At 39.3% G+C, this 19,249-nt stretch overlaps 2 protein-coding genes across 3 annotated transcripts in view; one reads left to right on the top strand and one right to left on the bottom strand.

Moving 5' to 3' along the window:
- Positions 1 to 680: 680 nt before the first annotated feature.
- On the bottom strand, positions 681 to 3,984 carry LOC111723672 (putative UDP-GlcNAc:betaGal beta-1,3-N-acetylglucosaminyltransferase LOC100288842). Its single transcript, XM_023510568.1, has 2 exons — positions 3,979 to 3,984; positions 681 to 2,035 (listed from the first exon to the last, which is right to left on the bottom strand). Exons 1-2 carry the CDS (start codon positions 3,982 to 3,984, stop codon positions 932 to 934), a joined length of 1,110 nt encoding a protein of 369 aa, XP_023366336.1. The 3' UTR covers positions 681 to 931.
- A 2,728-nt stretch (positions 3,985 to 6,712) lies between these two features.
- The window catches only part of FBXW2 (F-box and WD repeat domain containing 2), a 25,846-nt gene continuing 13,309 nt past the window's right edge, over positions 6,713 to 19,249 (top strand). Inside the window, exons 1-3 of one of the 2 annotated variants that reach the window (XM_023510585.1) lie at positions 6,713 to 6,786; positions 6,888 to 6,996; positions 11,830 to 12,339. In XM_023510585.1, the coding sequence (XP_023366353.1) occupies positions 11,850 to 12,339 (490 nt within the window). In that variant the 5' untranslated portion in view covers positions 6,713 to 6,786; positions 6,888 to 6,996; positions 11,830 to 11,849. Of the gene's footprint in view, positions 6,787 to 6,887; positions 6,997 to 11,108; positions 12,340 to 19,249 lie in introns of those variants that run through there. The other variant, XM_012802465.2, reaches the window with a different exon arrangement.

Genomic DNA, 19,249 nt, shown 5'->3' with positions numbered 1-19,249 from the left:
GTTGTTTGGCGGGCCCGGGCTGGATTCGAACCCACCACCTTAGGTGTATGTGGCTGGGGCCTTAGGCACTTGAGCCACAGGCACTGAGCCCACTCCCGTGTTCTTTGCAGCATTATTCACAAGGTTAGTGAAATCAACCTAGGTGTCCACCAAAGATGAATGAAGAAGATGTAGTATATATCCAGAATGGTGCTGGGAAAACTGGATGTCTACATGCTAGGTCTATTTTCTATGTCTAGGAAATCATGTCATTTTGAGCAACATGGATAAACCTGGAGGACATTATGTTAAGTGTAATAAGCTAGACACAGAAGGACAAATGATCTGAATGATCTCACTTATACGTAAAGTATAAAAAACTCCCAGGAACAGAGTAAAATGGTGGGGGCTTAAGGAAACTAGAGAGATACTGGTCAAGGGATCCAAAATTTTAGACGTGAGGAATAAGGTCCAAAGATCTACTGTATATCATGGTCAAGGCAGTTAATAGCAATATGTTATATATTTGAAAATTGCTAGGCGAGTCGGTGTTCTTGCTACAGAAAATGATGTGAGGTCACGCGTATGTTAAAGAGCTTGATTTAGCTGTTCAGGAATGCATATATATATTTATATCAAAACATTGTATGCCATAGTATATATAACATTTCTTGTCAGTTAAAAGACATGGTTATAATGAAATGTAATGTTCTCTCTTTTCTGAAAGATATGTTTTATTTTGAAAAGAATAATGCTACACCAACTTAAATTTCTTAAAATGGGTTGTCAATAAGATTGAGCACATCAGAGCACTAAGAACATTTTGTACCTTTGCTAAGTACAATGAAAGATTCAGGGAAACTACATAAAACACAAGGAAGAAGAAATGCTTTATATAACAGGGTACAAGATAATTTTGAAATAACACTCGTAAGGAAAAATCAAAGAAATTCTAATCAACAAAATACATGGCATTGTTTTTTATGGTCTCCATATGAAAATGTTTAAAACTGTCAAGGTATGTGAGAAGTTTGCAGGATATTAGCCCATAGTAAGTCTCAAACAGTGTACATTCTTTCCCATCATTAATTTCCTTCCATGCCAGGGACATTTCAGCATCTGCAGTGTCTGAGGATGTAAAAATGAACTTATAGCAACACCTGTTGTATCTGATGTGCCTTTTACCAGAAAACCTTGAACTGTGGATGGGTATAAGGCCAACGGACTTAGCACAAATTCCTATAAACACATCAGCAGGCACCATAACATGTACTTCTTTGAAAACCACATACATCATTCGAGCCACATCTTGGGACATTATAAAGGCTTCGCCACTGCAGTAATCTGGATAGTATTTCTCTGGATACTCACTAAGAGGGACAGATTCTTTGCTCTGAGGATCTCTGCTGGGTGTACCCTGATGGATAACTCTTCCTACGTAGATATCTTCAAGGTGTTCTTTCAGATTGAGAAGATAGTCGACCAAGCTTGGCAAATTGACAAACATTTCTTCATCCACCTTGAGAATGAACAGGGCATTAGGGCAGAAAGTCACAGCCCATTGTACCATTGTGATGATCTTCAGGGTTTGGTTCTCAGAACTGTCCAAGAAGATTCCTTCAATTATATCATTATTTTTATGGGACTCCTTGTCTATCTCTTTCTGGGTCGGTACCAAAACAGGCATTCCCAAAGCAAACAGTGTGAGAACAGGGTGCCCTCGGACACTGGTCACATTACCCCAGGTTTTCCTAATGAGGTCCCTTCTTGTTCCATTTCCTGGGCTACTGAAGATAAGAGAGAGCAAGAAAATGTTTTTCCCTTTACATACCTCTGACTGGCTCAGGACATAATATTTGGAGAGATTATTTCTTAGGGGCTCCATATTCAATTTTCTTGCCTTATCCTTAATTTCAAGAACTTTCATATCTATATAAGGCAAAGAATGCAGAAAGTATTCTTCTACAAAGTCAGCCCCAAAAAGCAAGGCATGAAATAGGATGACGTTAAATAGAATGAAACACCACTGGTGAGTCCGAAGTCTGCAGAAAGTCACCTAAATAAGAAAAGGATATATGTTCATTCACGCTTCATCTCCATTCCTGTTTTGCTCTCTACTGAACCCTGTTTGGACCTCATATAGCACTAGGCAGTACAGTCTATTTTAAGTGTTCTTTATTATTTACTTTTATTATCTGTCTCTTTCACCAGATTGTAGAGTCCTGGACAGCAGCCTTCATGTCTCTATCTTCTCAAGTGCTGCTGATTCCTGTGTTTGGCACAAGTGAACACTGTAAAATGCTAGTTGTTTTCTTGCTTGTGTGGATTAAAGCCTACTTACTACACCCATGTACAAGGCATTGTGTCAGACACTGGGGATGCACATGGATAGAATGTAGTAAGTGGTATCATTGTAATAAAAACCTATAGGAAACCTATATAATGTTCTTTCTTAAAGCACTTGGTGCTGTTTCTTCTCAAATTACAAAGGTCAAGGGCTATTTTTCCATGAAGTAGTTGCTTTTGTTGGCCGCTGTACACTAGCCATTATCAAACATTTAAATTGTTGTTGCATGACTATCCAATTCAACCTAATAGTGAGTCAGAGTCTGTTCTGACAGTGTCTCTTAATCTATCTGACATGTCTGTCAGTATGGGCAGATCCCTGTTATCTGCACAGCACCTCTTCAGAGATCTAGGATGGACCTATGCCAAACTTACTCCACCTCATTAAAGCAAATGGAAATTTTCTCTTGATGAGCATATGCAGAATTGCAATACAAGTATGAGGGCGGCGCCTGTGGCTCAAAGGAGTAGGGCACCAGCCCCATATACCGGAGGTGGCGGGTTCAAACCCAGCCCCAGCCAAAAACTGCAAAAGAAAAAAAAAAAATACATGTATGACAGAGCTGGGGAATATTAAATGAATTAAATTCCTATTCATTGGAGCTTTGGTCAACAGAGTCTCTTTTTTTTTTTCTTTGAGACAGAGCCTCAAGCTGTCACCCTGGGTAGAGTGTTGTGGCATCACAGCTCACAGCAACCTCCAACTCCTGGGCTCAAGCAATTCTCCTGCCTCTGCCTCCCAAGTAGCTGATACTACAGGTGCCCACCACAATTCCTGGCTATTTTTTGGTTGCAGCCGTCATTGTTGTTTAGCAGGCCCAAGCTGGATTCAAACCCATCAGCTCAGGTGTATGTAGCTGGTGCCTTAGCCACTTAAGCCACAGGTGCCGAGCCATAGAGCCTTTTGTAATAAGAGTTAATTCTCATTGAGCATTTGCTGTGTGCCAGGCACTGTGCTAAGCACTTTACATGTCTTAACTCATTTAGCTCTGGTAACTAAACACTTTACATGTCTTAACTCATTTAGCTCTGGTAACTAAGCACTTTACATGTCTTAACTCATCTAGCTCTGGTAACTAAGCACTTTACGTGTCTTAGCTTATTTACCCCTTTCAGAGAGGTTATCTTCAAAATTAAGCTTAGTGGCTCGGTGCCTATAGCTCAACCGGCTAAGGCGCCAGCCACGTACACCTAAGGTGGCAGGTTCGAATCCCCAGCCCAGACCCGCCAAACAACAATGATGGCTGCAACCAAAAAATAGCCGGGCGTTGTGGCGGGCGCCTGTAGTCCCAGCTACTTGGGAGGCTGAGGCAGGAGACTCGCTTGAGCCCAGGAGTTGGAGGTTGCTGTGAGCTGTAATGCCACGGCACTCTACCCAGGGGGACAGCTTGAGGCTCTGTCTCAAAAAAAAAAATTAAGCTTAGTAGCTGAATGGTTTAGTAATTTGCCCAAGATCACATAATAGGTAAGAGGTTGCAGTAGGGCCATGATTTGAACTCAAATCCGTCAGATTCCAAAGCTTACTCTTAACCCCTGGAAATTCTAATTCCTATCTCTACTCTCCCATGTCCCTTGAATAGTAAAAAGCAACACAAACTCCAGCAACTATAATCTAGTAGATAAGAAATGCTTCAAAGAGTATAAGAAACCCACCTTCATGTTGTCTGTGAGCAATTTCAGAGCCTTGGAAATTATTGAGTCCAGATGCCAAGTTATGGCCAAATGTATCTCAGGATCACTCCAGTCTAACAGCAATTGCCGTAAAGTACTTTGTGCTTCAAACTTATAGGGGTAAGGTTTCTTGCCAATCAACCTGAGCTTTTGTCCCAGAATACCTGCTGATTACATAGGAGAGTGAGTGCTGATCTTGTTACAGCTCCAGTGAATCCAGAACAAAGAATAGAAAAAGCAAACCTCTTCAAATGCTTTCGACCTTGTATACCTCATGAAACGGAACCCTTGTCTTTTCGCTGAGTTCCTGCTAAAGTACGTGGGGGAGTTCAAAAAACAGTTACACACATCACTGCTCCACAGCATCATTACACAGAGAGAAATATGTAGTGTTTTTTGGCATGCGTCTCAAGAAACTAAACAGTGTAATGCCTGCTCCCTGGAACGTGAACATGCACAGAACTGTTCTAAACATCAAGGAATATTTTTCATCTGTAGTGGGTGCATTTTTATCTCCCCAAAGAAACATACAATATATGGTGAGGTCTCCTTGGGTTGGATTTGGAATTCCTGGTATAAGCTATGTAAGAACTTTACCAAAGTAATTATAAGTCATCCAAACTACCTCTGCCAGGCAAGTATATCTCAAAAAGGAAAACAACATATAAGCCCATTTTAGTCTAAACTGAAGAATCAAAGCATTTGATGTCTGCTGTTTTCCTGGAGCATGTATGTGTTGGAATTACTCTAAACATTCTACCAGCAAGTTTATTTTAAGAAAAGAAACAAAAAAGAAAAAATAGGAAAGAAACAACAGTCAGCATATTTTCTTGTTCCTGTCACAGAAGTAGCTATACTGAGGATTGTCTTCTCATGCCAGGCTATATTTCATCTTTTTCTTTTACATGTTTATCTTTCTTCCTTCCATTTATAGTAGTTTTTGTAATTATTTGGCTATGAATAAGTCTTTACGACTAAATTTGGCTATTTTCTGTACCATCATTATACAATCTTGGAAATTTTTATAAAGTAGGAAAATCTAACCTCAAAATATTCAAATGCAAAGGACTTTTAAAATATACTAAATTTGATAGTTAAATAGATCTCATAGTATTTAAACACTTCTACTTTTTATAGTTGCGAATTGTGCTCTTCAATCTCCTCTGGCCTTAAATTTACACAATTTAGTTTCTTTGTCTAAAGTGAGAGGTTCAATAATATTAAATCTGGGGAAGCTCCATTTTGTTTTTTCAGATTGATTTATTAAGCTCCTAGCCTACTGGCATTGAGACTGTTTGCTACAAAAAGGTATGGGTGCTTGGTTTTCTTCATTACCCTGGAACTGCCTTCCCTTTCATAGAGGTCATCCAATGGGTGTATCCTTTTCTTCCTAAATGCCTTATCACATTGTCCTCAGTCACTCACTGACTTAGAATTCTACAGTGGACCTGCCTAACAAATCAAATTATCTCTCTTGAGGTTAGATGCTTAGGGCACCATACTTGACTTCTACCCCACATAACCAATTTTTATTTCCCACATTTCAAGTACTCTAGAGTCCAGATGCTTGGAACCTTGGCTGTGCTCCACTAGCCACTGGTTATATGCTTGTCTTACTGTCTGCGTTATGTTTATATCATTGGACTGTGATACCCAATATGTAGCCATGAACCACATGTTCGTATTTAAATTAGTATTAAATAAAAGTAAGAATTTAGTTCCTCAGTTACTCAGTTGGTTATTTTTCAAGTATTCAATAGCAACAAGAGGCTACTGACTGCCTAATAAGTTCCAAGAGAGAACATTTCCATTACTGCTGAAAGTCTTATTGGACAATTCCGGTAAAAGATGCCTATGAGCACGTATGTGTATGAGGTTTATGAGCCAACGCAGAGAGACTAGGATAACTTGTGCTCTACAATTGGTTTGGGTTGAAATCTTAATCTAAGCCATTTACCATACCTTTAGGAAATCGGAATAATAATAATAACCACCTTGTAGGGCTGTTGCATGAACTGAGATTATACACATAAAATATTAAGAAGAATGCATGGGACTTAGTGCAGTTTTTGTTCTTGACGCTAAAAGATTCGCATGCTTCACCTCCTTTAATTCTAAGAGTCATCAGGAGGAGGGTACTCTAATTGTTATACAGACGAGGAAAATAAAAGTCTTAAGAGTGTCAGTAACCCGGCCACAGACAACCAGAGAGTGTAAATGCTGGGATTCAAGTCTGCATCATCTGACTTTCGTTCAACAAACCCCATACTTTGCTCTATTTTTCTCCTTAGCACTAAGACTCACACTATGCCTTGCTTAGTATTCGTCTGTCTTCCTCTTCCCAACAGATGGGAACTCCAGGAGGTCAGGGATTTTCGTGTTTTTTTGTTCTCTGGCTCCATCCCCTAAAACAGTGTTTGGGATATAATGGATGTTCAGTGGGCTGTACGAATTAGGACGTATCTCTTAACACCTCTGAGCCTCTCCTCGATAAAGGGAGGATAACAAGAAAAACTACCGCAGAGTTGGTGCTAGACCTGAGTAGCCGAGGGACATAACTGCCCTGGGCAAACCCGGATAAAAAGTCCTCTAGACATAGACGCCCCCGGGGCCTAACTGCAGGTGCTCCGCCTCCCTCGGCCCCAGACAGCCCTCTCCGGGCGGGGGCCGGAAGTGCAGCCGCTTCCGCCAAGCGCCGCGGGGCGGAGGGACGCGCGGAGATGACGCAAGCAGCACCGGAAGCCGCTCCCCTGTGAGGCTGCGGACCGGGAGCGGCGGCCGTAGGTCCAGGTCTGTGTGCGGGGCGGGGCCGGTTGGGGAGGGGGCTGTCTGGCACCCGCGCCTCTGCTGACCTGCCGCGCCTCGGGCTGTTTGTCTTTCTCTTCCCGCAGGCGCCATGGCTGCGGAGCGGACCCGGCCGCTGCGAGGCTTTGGCGGCCCGAGCGCACCTAGTCGGTGTGAGCCCGGCGCGAGGTCCCGGGCCCCGGGGCACTCGCTCAGGTCAGTGCCGCGCGGAACACGGCTCCGGGAGCAAGGGACCTGGGAGCGACGAACGGGTTGAAGGGATCTGGAGTTCATTTTAGAGATGGGAAAATAGGGTCTCAGAGTTACTACTTGTAGCGCCTCAGTTTCCGTAGATGCAAAATGAGTTAACGATGTCCTAGGGTTGCCGTGAGTCTGAAAGATGATGAAGTGTGGTGAGGTGATTTATGAAGTACAAAGTGCTGTACAATGTGAGGGCCTGCTCCATAATTGTGGGTGTGCCATGGAAACAGGTGTGTATGTGGGCTGCTGTTTGAAGTAAAGCAGAGATAACAATGCTAAATAATAATGGTGACTGAGGTTTATTTTAGGCTTATAATGTGCTAGGTGCTTTCAATCAGTGCATTATCCTGTTTAACGCTCACAAAACCCCTTGTAGGTAAATGGTGTTCGTAGCTACATTTTGCAAGTGAGGAAACTGGGCTGGAGGATAGGTGAACTGTTTGCCCAGGGTCACCCAGCAACAAGTGGAGTTGCAGAACCCATATTTTATAAGTATTATTTGTATTCTTTCAAAGCTTTAAAAATTCTTAAAACTGAAGGCTTTTTTTTTTATAATGTAGTATATTCACGTTTTAAATTTTAAAAAGTTTATAATAAAATAGGACTCTTTCCCTACCCCATATCCACAGCTGTCCAGTTCTCTCTGAAAGTAACCAGTGTTATCACTTTCTTGAATATTCAAAATATATCATATGCATGTGTAAATTTATAGGTACATATACATTTTCAAAGTCTCTGTGCTCTTTGATTATGCTTGATAAGAAAAGAGAGGAAAGATGAAGTGTCCTCTTCCTTGACAACAACAGATAATACTGCTTTCACTCTTAATAAGGTTAGATTCTCATGAAATAGGAGGTCATAAGTCTAAACTGAACTCTTTGCTTTATTCAAAATGTCATGTCTTTTATCCAGAATGCCTTGTCTCTAATAAGACTAGAGATATAGGTTTGATTTTGTTTTGGGAGGGTGAGGACTGGGCAAGATGTTGAACCTGCTACTTCCTATTCAACTCTGGGAAAGCCACTCCATTTCTTGAGATGTAAATTTCCTTATTAGTTAAGAGTAGTGTCATTGATACCTTCCATGATTTGAAGGTCAAATGAAGTGCTATTTATGCGTAGTACTTTAGTCTTTAAAATCAGTATGGATATGAGCATTGCCTAAGGGAAAGTAGGGAGATAATAACAGAACCAGAGACCAAACCCAGGCTCCCATCTCCCAATTTAGGAGTCTTTTCATCCCATGGTCCATTTCCTCAGAATTCTGTGACTGCTAACATGTAGAGTAAGAGGGCAATTGTAATGTTTACTCTGAACCCAGGTAGGTACTGTATTAAACGCTTTGAGTACATTTAGTGTGAAGAATAGGATGTGGGTAGGGTAAGGAGAAAAAGGCATCTAAGAGGAAATCATAGCCTCAAGGCAATAATTGCCTTAATTATGCAATTAAACCCCTAGTAAATTTGAGCCCTTGAGTTTTTCTTCCAGATATTTTTAGAATACCTTTGTAAGATCATAGGGTTGAAAGGGATATTAGTGATCATGTCCCTTTTAGCCTCAGTGCCACAAAAGGCTTTCCTGCCAGATATTCATAAGAATAAAACCTACAAAAGTACCATTTAAGTTACCCTAGACTGGGCACTGTGCTAAGTAAGCATGCCCCTGCTTTATGTCTGAGAGTCACAATCCTCAAGTTCAATGATGACAAAACTAAAGGTTAAAAGTTAGTTGAACATGCCCATGATCACATAGTAGAAGATTTGACGGATTTCCAAAGCATTTTCATATATCCCATTCTGTCTCTGTGTACAATTGTCCTTGATTGTTTACAGTAATGGGAAACTCACCCTCTGGAAGCAGCTATTCCATTGTTGAAAGGTTGTCTCACTGAAAAGCTACTCGTGTCATGTTAAATGGAAATCCCATTTCCTGAAGTTTCCCCCTGGGAACCTTGTGCTACCAGTATGTGATATTCTTCAGGGTTCTGTAAAAGAGTTCAGTTTAGACTTATGACCTTAAGAAAGTCCCCTCCAAAGTTACTTGATTCTTTTAGGGAAAAAAATATGCCTTTATAATAATCATAGAAGAAGTGGAAAAAGCCTCCTACTAGGTGTTCATTAGCTTAAAGGCCAGTCTGAATGATAAGAATTGGGGGAAAAAAGATTTTTCTTTTTTTAAACAATGCCTTGCTCTGTTGCCCAGCCTGGAGTGCAGTGGCATCATAATAGCTCACTGCAACCTCAAACTTCTGGGCTGAAGCAATCCTCCTGCCATAGCCTCCCGAGTAGCTGGGCCTGCAGGTACATGCCACCATACCTAGCTAATTTTTTATTTTTTGTAGATGGGGTCTACAGGCTGTTCTCAAACTCCTGGCCTATAAAAATAATTTTTTATTATGAAATAGAATATATAAAAGTAACTGAGCTTTTTAAAGATGCTCACTGGAAAGGTTGGTCTATAATCTTTAGTAAATGTCATGGGCATGTTATTTGGCATGTTGTAGGATGTGTCTTAGATATTGGTTAATAATGGGAACCTGATAATGTTTGAATGGGTATTTCAAATTTTCCATGAGGCCACTTCAATAACAATTCAGCTCACATAAAATAATAAGCATTTCTACAGCAGTTGTGTGTCATAGTGTGCATATATAGATGTGATGGAGAAGTCTCCCATACTTTACACTGTAAAATGTGATTCCAGGGCAGGTGATTTGCTGTTTTTAATTAGCCAGTATTAACTACCTGTTGTGATATTGTACAGATGCCCACAGAAAAAGGTTGTTTTGTCTTGTTGTGAATGATTAGTTTTAGAAGTAGAGATTTTCCAGAAGTGTTATACATGTATATCAAGGTCCTCAAACTTTTTAAACAGGGGGCCAGTTCACTGTCCCTCAGACCGTTGGAGGGCCAGACTTCGGGCCCTGGGATGAGTCAGCTGCTAATCAAGACAGGCAGCAGCGGCAAAAACACTTAGCAGGCTGGATAAATGTCCTCGGTGGGCCCCATGTGGCCCACAGGCCGTAGTTTGAGGACGCCTGATATATATAGAGGGTTTTTAGCATTCAGAGAAAGAAGGGGACTTGTTACTGTGCGCTAAGTTGATAAAACTTTTAGTGAATGGATTATACTTTGACAGCCAGGTAAATCTATAATATGAATTAATAATCATCTGTAATCCAAAACCTTCAGCTTTAAGAACATTATCTAGAAGTGCAATCACAGTTCCAGAAACCAGAACTAATAGACAGCAGATAATGTGATTGAAAGGCTTGGGTGCTTCTACTAATAAATCAGACTACTTACTGTCCAAGAGCATTGTTGCCAAATTTGATGTTAGAAACTTATGATTTTTACTAAGTTGGAAGATAAGATCTCGCTTCCAGTGTAGACTTGATCTATGTTACATGCAATTTTCCTCTTCCATATTAATTTTAACACAGCGTTAAAATGAGTATGACAGTCTGTGAGAAACCAAGTAATCCCAGATTAGAAGGAAAGTCTTTTTAACCAGGAAATGTTGAAATGTATGAAAATAAGAGAATAAATAAACCCCTATCACCCAACATCAAAATCTGTCAACACATGCCCATCTTGAGAATGGTTTTAGTAGTTTGGTTTATTTTTTGTTGTCTTTCATTCGTTTAGTATCCATTGTTAGGAGTGGGTTGACACTAATGCAGGATACTTTAAAAAAAATTTTGTCACAATTCTGGAGCCTGTTGTCATTCTCCTAAAGAGGAAAATAGTTGAATCAGGTAGACACAGTACCTGCAGATTCTATTGCCAGATTCTATTCCTGTTATCACTGACTTTAGAGAGAGAGAACTTGGTATAATGATCTGGAGAGAACTGGCCTCCAGTCTCTTCTGCTGTTTAATAATAGCTCTTTGATTATAGGCAAATGATGTATCTTCTCTGACCTGTAGTTTCCTCATTTGTAAAGTGAAGATGATATTACCTCTTTTCTGGTGTTTTGTAAGCGTCAGGATTATTAATTTGCCTTATTTATGAATGCTTCCAGGACCTCCATGACTCTCTGGGACACATGGTTAAGAGTGGTTACTGGCTCATATGAGGCTTATAAAAACACTCTGTTAGGCAAAATAAAGTCTTTGGTAATTTCTGTTCTAGACAGGCAGTGCCATAAAGGAGGTGGAAAAACCAGAATACCTGAATGTATTACATGTGCTTATTTTTCTTACCCACACCTTTTCACCTGAATATCTATTGCAGAAACAAATAGTTCTGTGATTTTGGTGACAGGGCTCATTGTGCCTAGCATGGTAACTAATGTCTCAGGCTATTGCTCTAGAGACTTGCTTTCTGGTTGTCACATTCTGGTGCTTATTTTTGTGATTTTAGTGCCAAATTTTAGTGCTCAAATAGTTTCATTAAGGAAATAGTTTTATTATATAATGGTTTTGATGGGGAGGGAGTGTACTATAAAACACACAGTTTTATAATAATTGAATACTTTGTAAGTATTTTACTTGGAGATGCATGTAGCATGTGCTAGACTTTAAAAGGAACAAGTCACACACACCAGCTTGTTGCACTGACTGATGTTTTGGAGATCATGATTTGTTAAAGTATATATTTTTTAATGTATTTTCTTTTGTGTGCATGGAATATTTTCAGATATGGTATATTAACTGTAAAGTTGTAGTAACTAAGCATAAAGTTGTAATGCCAAGTTTTTTACACTAATTTTTAATACTTCATTTGTTAGCAGTCTTGCTTGAATGGTCTTTTGAGCAGAACTAATACAATATTTTGATGTGCCACAGGTAAATTTTTCCATAACCTTATGGAGAGAAAGGACTTTGAGACATGGCTTGATAACATTTCTGTTACATTTCTTTCTCTGACGGACTTGCAGAAAAATGAAACTCTGGATCACCTGATTAGTCTGAGTGGGGCAGTCCAGCTCAGGCATCTCTCCAATAACCTGGAGACTCTCCTCAAGCGGGACTTCCTCAAACTCCTTCCCTTGGAGCTCAGTTTTTATTTGTTAAAATGGCTCGATCCTCAGACTTTACTCACGTGCTGCCTCGTCTCTAAACAGTGGAATAAGGTGATAAGTGCCTGTACAGAGGTGTGGCAGACTGCGTGTAAAAATTTGGGCTGGCAGATAGATGATTCTGTTCAGGACGCTTTGCACTGGAAGAAGGTTTATTTGAAGGCTATTTTGAGAATGAAGCAACTGGAGGACCATGAAGCCTTTGAGACCTCATCATTAATTGGACACAGTGCCAGAGTGTATGCACTTTACTATAAAGATGGACTTCTCTGTACAGGTAAGAGACATGAGTTGGAACTGGTTTTATGTTTTTTGTTTTTAGTTTGTTTGTATTTCATGGGTTGTAAACTTAAGAATAAACTATTCCCTGGATTTGAAAATCACAAATGTTGATTATATGAGATATCTACAGTGGCATTTTCCCCCATCCCTGAGTGGATTTTCCCCTTTTGTCCTCTTCTTTCTCTGTAGAGAAGACAGTCATTTTTGTGAAGTTTTATGAGAAAAAAAGCTTCACTTATTCTTTTAAACATAATGTGAATCAGAAAGTTGTAGATTACTTTTTTTGTGCTTTTTAATTTTTTATGTACAGTTCTGTACTTTGGTTAATTTTGTTTTTTATTTGTCAGCAATGCTTCTGGGGGAAAATTAGTGTTAATCCTAGCAAGTAGTTAGGTCATTTTGGATAAGTTACTTGACCTCTTTGTGTTTATTTCTTTGTCTTTAAAATATGGAAAGGAGATATTTCTTCCTTGCTCTTAAATACTGTGATTCAAAGACGAAATAGAAGTTGAGTTTGGGCATGTGAACAAAGAGAGTCGGATGATTTAAAACTATTTAGTAACTGTGAAACAGAATAATTGTTAAAATTTAAGAATTATGTGTGTTTCATTTATAATGGGCATATATTTCTACATATGCTTATTATCAGTGCCTATATTTTAGGCAATACTTTTTTTTGAGACAGTTTCACTCTGTCACCCTGGGTAGAGTGCCCTGGCACTACAGCTCACAGCAACCTTAAACTCTTGGACTTGAGCAATCCTCTTGCCTCAGCCTCCTGAGTAGCTGGGACTAGGCATCTGCCACAATATACAGCTAGTTTTTCTATTTTTAGTACACATGGGATCTCAGTCTTACTCAGGCTTGTCTTAAACTCCTGAGCTCAAGCAGTCCACCCACCTTAGCCTCCCTGAGTGCTGGGATTACAGGAGTGAGCCACCACACCCGGCAAGGCAATGCTTTTTAACTGGCAATCTAAATACTTCTTAGGTAGTGTTTAGAATCGCTCCAGGAAGTTCTTACCAGTGATCTCATGGCTATTTACTTACATTCTATATAATATGTAGGGATACTTGGTGTTAATTTTTCGTTCAAGATAATAATTTCTAATAGTTGTCATTTTTAATAAGTATAAATTGCTCCTTTGTGTGAATACAGTCAACTTATCATTATTTAGCCATTTCCGTATTAGTGATGACTATCTTTGCTTGCTTTTTCCCCCCTTCAATTATTTGAGACAGATGCTTAAAAGGAGAATCAACAGATCTAGAAGTAGGAAAGATTTTATAATTCCCCTTAGTGTCCTTTCTGGGTAGATTGGATTGATGCCATGCCCACGGTAGTCTTAAGTAACTTGTTTCTCCCTCTGAGTCTTAGTAAACTTGATTTTAGTATTTTTAGTAGTTAAGAGATATGCCATTTCTTCAGACTGTTTTAAAACTGCATTTCTTTATTCATTAAGGGTATACATTTTGCCATATGGTGATACATATTCTCTGAAAGGCTAGGCACTTTGCCAGTTATAGAAAATAATCATTCAGGTTAAGGCATTTCATGGTTTGGTTTGTCATCCTGAATTACTTCACTCTTGAATTATTTTCCCTGTCTTATAAGCCTGATATCAGAATGACATCATCAGTTCTTCTGTACTTTACTTATACTTGCCTAGTTGTGATGATGGCTTTTCCATGTCTTGCCTCATGACCTTTGGCGGGTATTTTTCAAAGATTAAGGTACAATATTATCTTAGAGCCTAAAGCTCTTTTCTACTTAGGGAAATATTGGCAGTTGACTTGTATTCACAACCACCTCTAGCTTTTTAAAGTTTTTTATCCTCTCTCATGTGTTACTTTTGAAATGCAATAAAATCCCTTTTGAGGTGGAAGTAAATGAAAAATACTCACTGAATTCTCTAACTACCTGGAAAGGTAATACCTACAAGATAATACCTGTCTGCATATAGATCGGTCTGTATGTTAATTTGATTTTTATTCTGATTCAATTCATTAGGTTCTCTTATCGAGAATTATGCTGTACTGTAGATATTGAAAATAATCCAAAGCCTTGAGTATTTTCAAAGCATTGGTTTTATTTCCCTAACAGCAGCATTCCTGGGACTGTTACTAGTGCGAGAAATATTCATTGCAGAATTATACATGTGTTTGTGTCATCTTGTTACCAAAGACAGTGAATTTTCACTGTGGTCAAATTGGTAAATCCTGAATTTGGCAATAAACTTATACTCTCAGACTAGCACCTCAAGCAAGCAATAGGCAGTATTACTACAGATATTGTTGACTAATGCTAACAATTGATATGGTTTAGATTGAGGCAGTTATCGTTCTGTTCTGCATTTTATTTCTGAAATGGTAAGAAAGGAATTAGCTTTGTGCTGCTTGATAGATATTTATGAAACGCCTATGACTTGGAAATGTGAAGGCATACATAGATAAATTAGAACAACAACAAAAAAAGCTTACTCAGTTGGCCAGCAAAGTCAGATGCCTCAGAGAAGTGGTTGAGGGTTGAGATAAGATTCTACCAGTTAAATATTTAAACTTGATAAGATAGTTTACTCCATTTGGGTTGCAGCTCATTTTTCTGCCTATCTTTGTTACATACCTACCCCTTACTTTTTCATTCTATTTTCTGAATTGAGAGGGATTTTTTTTCTTCAGGACATGTGAAATGGCCCATGTTATTCTTCTTTCACTTCAGGTTAGTGTGTTCAGCAGATGGGAGTCCAGAGGAGAGGCTGACAAAAGCAGGAAAGGAACAGAGAACTGTGGCTCCTAAAGGATTAGCAGTTAGCAGTGGACTTGGACTGCTGTAAAATGGAATTCGACCTGGTTATTTTTTTGACACTTGTTTAAGGCGTAAAACTGAGTGGCACAGCATTTTCTTGTATAAAATAGTTTAAATAACTAGTTTGAATAATTAGTTTTTTTTTCAAATTGTGGTAAAATACACATAACCTAAAATTTACCATTTTAACCATTTTTAAGTGTATAGTGCAGTGCCATTGGGTACATTGACATTGTTGTGCAGCCTTCACCACCATCCATCTCCAGAATTTTTTGCATCTTCCCAAACTGAAACTATATTAGTTAAATACTAACTTCCCATTCCGTCCTCCCCCCAGCTAGTGGCAACCACCATTCTACTTTCTGTCTGTGAATTTGATTACCCTAGGAACCCCCTATAGGTGGACTCATCCCTTAATTGTTCTTTTTTGATTTGCTTATTTCACTTAGTATGTGTTCAAGAATCCTCCATGTTGTAACATGGGATAACTTCATTCCTTTTTGAGGCTGAATAATATTCCAGTATCTGGGCTCAGCACTTGTGGCTCAAGCGGCTAAGGCCTCAGCCACATACACCAGAGCTGGCAGGTTTGAATCCAGCCCGGGCCTGCCAAACAACAATGACAACTACAATCAAAAAATAGCCTGGTGTTGTGGCAGGCACCTATAGTCCTGGCCACTTGGGAGGCTGAGGCAAGAGAATCACTTATGCCCAGGAGTTGGAAGTTGCTGTGAGCTGTGACACCACGGCACCCTATCCAGGGCGACAGCTTGAGATTCTGTCTCAAAAAAAATTCTACTGTCTGTGTATGCCACATTTGGTTTATCTTCTTCCTTAGTTTTTACTTAGCTTTCTTCTGATTTTTCCTCCTTCAGACCATTTTCCATGGTATAGCCATAATGATCTCTCAGAAATGTAAATGAGGTCATAGTTAAACATCCTCCTGACCCAATTCTCCAGCCTAACCTTGCTGCTGTTTCCCAGTCAGACTCCACTGTTTTTATAACCAGCGTTCATGTTTTAGGCAGTGTGTTGTGATAAGTGTCATAAAATTAATAGGCAGTTTTAGAATGTTTCCAAATAGTTCTTTATGAATTGGCCCCAGTGATTATTCACATATTTTATCCCAGAGATTGACAAACCATGGACTTTGGGTGAAATCTAGCAGAATAGAATAATTGCAACAGAAATTATATGGCTTATGAAGTCTAAAATATTAACTATTAAGTCGTTTACAGATAAACTTTTACTCACCTATGCCATATAGTATTCCTTTTTGAAATACTATTTATTCTTTTTTGGCCTAGTTAACTTATTCATCATTTATTTATTTACTTATTTTTTAAAACAGAGTCTCTGTTGCCTCAGGCTGGAGTGCTGTGGCATCATATCTCACAGTAACCTCAAACTCCTGGGCTCAAGCTATCCTCTTGCTCCAACCTCCTGAGTAGCTGAGACCACAGGTGCCCACCACAACACCTGGCTAATACTTTTTCATCCTTTAGATTTCAATTAGTTAAAACTTAGAAGTTTGTTTATTTATTTATTTATTTATTTTGAGACAGAGTTTCACTGTGTTGCCATTTGTAGAGTGCTGTGGTGTCACAGCTCACAGCAACCTCAGACTCTTGGGCTTAAGCAATTCTCTTGCCTCAGCCTCCCGAGTAGTTGGGACTACAGGCACCCAGCACAACGCCTGACTATTTTTTTGTTGCAGTTGTCATTGTTGTTTGGCAGGCCTGGGCTGGGTTTGAACCCGCCAGCCTGGGTGTATGTGGCTGGGGCTGTAACCACTGTGTTATGGGCACTGAGCCAAAACTCTGAAGTTTTTTAAGCTATGAAATTTCTTCTTCAAATGATCCCATACTGATGCCCAGCTTAAAAGCAAATAAAAGGGGGTCATAGTTGAAGATGCAATCATGACAGCTCCTGGACATGTTTGTAGAACACCCACATGTTGAGGAGCACAATTGTAAACTCAATAGAACTTCACCTGAGACATTTTCTCTTTGTATTTGCTATGGGCTTTTGTACTGCCTACCACTTAACTGTACTGAATTATTATATCTTATTTAGCCTCTTTGTCTTCCCAAAGACAAAAAGTCTAAAGTAGACCCAAGTAGACTGAGTGCCATGAGAACAGGAGCCCTGCCTGTCACAGAAGTTTTATAAATATATGGTGAATGAATGGGACCCCGGTTGAACACTAAACTTGTATAGAACCTGAAATGATTGCTTACTCAAGTTCCTCAGGAAAACCGTCAGAAAACACCTGATCCGAAGCACCTTAAAGAACATCGGGTTCTTTAAGGGTACTAACCAGCTAAGCCACTAGCCACATATGACTTTTGAGTATTTGATCTGTGGCTTATTCAGATTGAGATGTGAAATACTGTATTTCAAAGACTTTGAATATTAAAGAATGTAAAATATCTCAATGTTTTTTATATTGATTTTGTTAAATGTTAATATTTTTGACATGGTGAGTTAAAATAAGTTCTTTTCACACATTTCCATTTACTTCTTTAACATAACTATTAGGACATTTTAAAATTACATATGTGGTTTGCTTTATATTTCTATGGGACAGAACTGTCAGAACTGTTCTAGACCTTTGGTTCTCAAAATACTGCTAATGAGGTAGAATTACTGGCAAACTTTTTTTTTTTTTTTTTTTTTTTTTAGACTGAGTCTCACTTTGTTGCCCTCAGTAGAGTGCTCATGACATCACAGCTCACAGCAACCTCAAACTTTAGGCTTGAGTGATTTTCTTGCCTCAGCCTCCCAAGTAGCTGGGACTACAAGTGCCCGTCACAACACCTGGCTTTTTTTGTTGTTGTTGTTGTTGTAGTTGTCATGGTTGTTTGGCAGGCCCGAGCTGGGTTCCAGCCTGCCAGCCCGGCATATGTGGCTGGAGCCCTAGTCACAGAGCTACATGCGGCACCATGGCAAACTTCTAAGATGATTGCACTTCACTTCAGATGTCTAAATTAAATCTCTGAAGATAGAGCCCTGTTTGTGTGTTTTGATAAAGCTCCCCAGATAATTCTCATAAAGTTCTCACATACCTGTTGAGGATCACCAACCAAGTTCTTCCCCACTTTTTATGCAAAAGGAAACTGAGTCCTAAATAGCAAATAGGCACTCATAGAGTTTTCCCAGGTTAAAGTTCATGCTCTCTTTCATAAATCATAGCTATTTTTCTGTTATCTGAAGTAGTGACTCTTGACTAAAGGTGGAATTGTGACTGGTATTATTTAGTCACTTCTGCTTTTTGAAAAGTTGCCATTTGGTGCTTTCCTAGAATACTATGTCCTTATTATAGAGACTATATTCAATGTGTTCTCAAAAGCGTCTTTTTCTTTGTCAAATCTTAGTAAAGGCAGATTGTGAGACATGAATTAATCATTTTAAACTTAATTAAAGCAAAATTCTTAATTTGTCACCATGATGAGTATTGATTTTCATCAGAGGCAGAAATAAAACCTACTTTTTCCTACAGAATCTTAAGAGGCTTTTTACAAACTCTTTGTTGAGTTGTTGTGATTCTCTGGGAATAATTTATTCTTGATTTTCTTTGAGGTTCTTTTCTATATTTCAAGATGACTCAACAATTAATAGTTAGCTTTTGTAGAATTTAGCCCATGATTTGAGGCTTAATTTGACTTGCTTTGGAGTACAGTATGTTTCAGACAGACAGCTTTTTACTGTTCAGCATTCCTTTATTTGTTCAGAGATGGGTAATGGACAATCATGCAAATGTAAGCATGCAGTTATAGGTAATACGCGTCCATTTCACACTCAAATCAGACAGGTCCTGATAGCTGAGGATTTATGAAAATTTTCACATGGGGGTGGCACCTGTGGCTCAGTGGGTAGGGCACTGGCAGGGTGGCAGGTTCAAACCCAGCCCCGGCTAAACTGCAACAAAAAAATTAGCCAGGCATTGTGCCGGGTGGTACCTGTAGTTCAAGATACTCGGGAGGCTGAGGCAAGAGAATCGCCTAAGCCCAGGAGTTGGAGGTTGCTGTGAGCTGTGTGATGCCACGGCACTCTACCAAGGGCGATAAAGTAAGACTCTGTCTCTATAAAAAAAAAAA

This window comes from Otolemur garnettii, unplaced genomic scaffold, assembly GCF_000181295.1.
Source record: "Otolemur garnettii isolate 467f Iridium unplaced genomic scaffold, OtoGar3 scaffold00014, whole genome shotgun sequence".
Lineage (NCBI taxonomy): Eukaryota > Metazoa > Chordata > Mammalia > Primates > Galagidae > Otolemur > Otolemur garnettii.
Note: the sequence above shows the minus strand (reverse complement) of the source record. Positions and strands in the feature narration are given on the sequence as shown.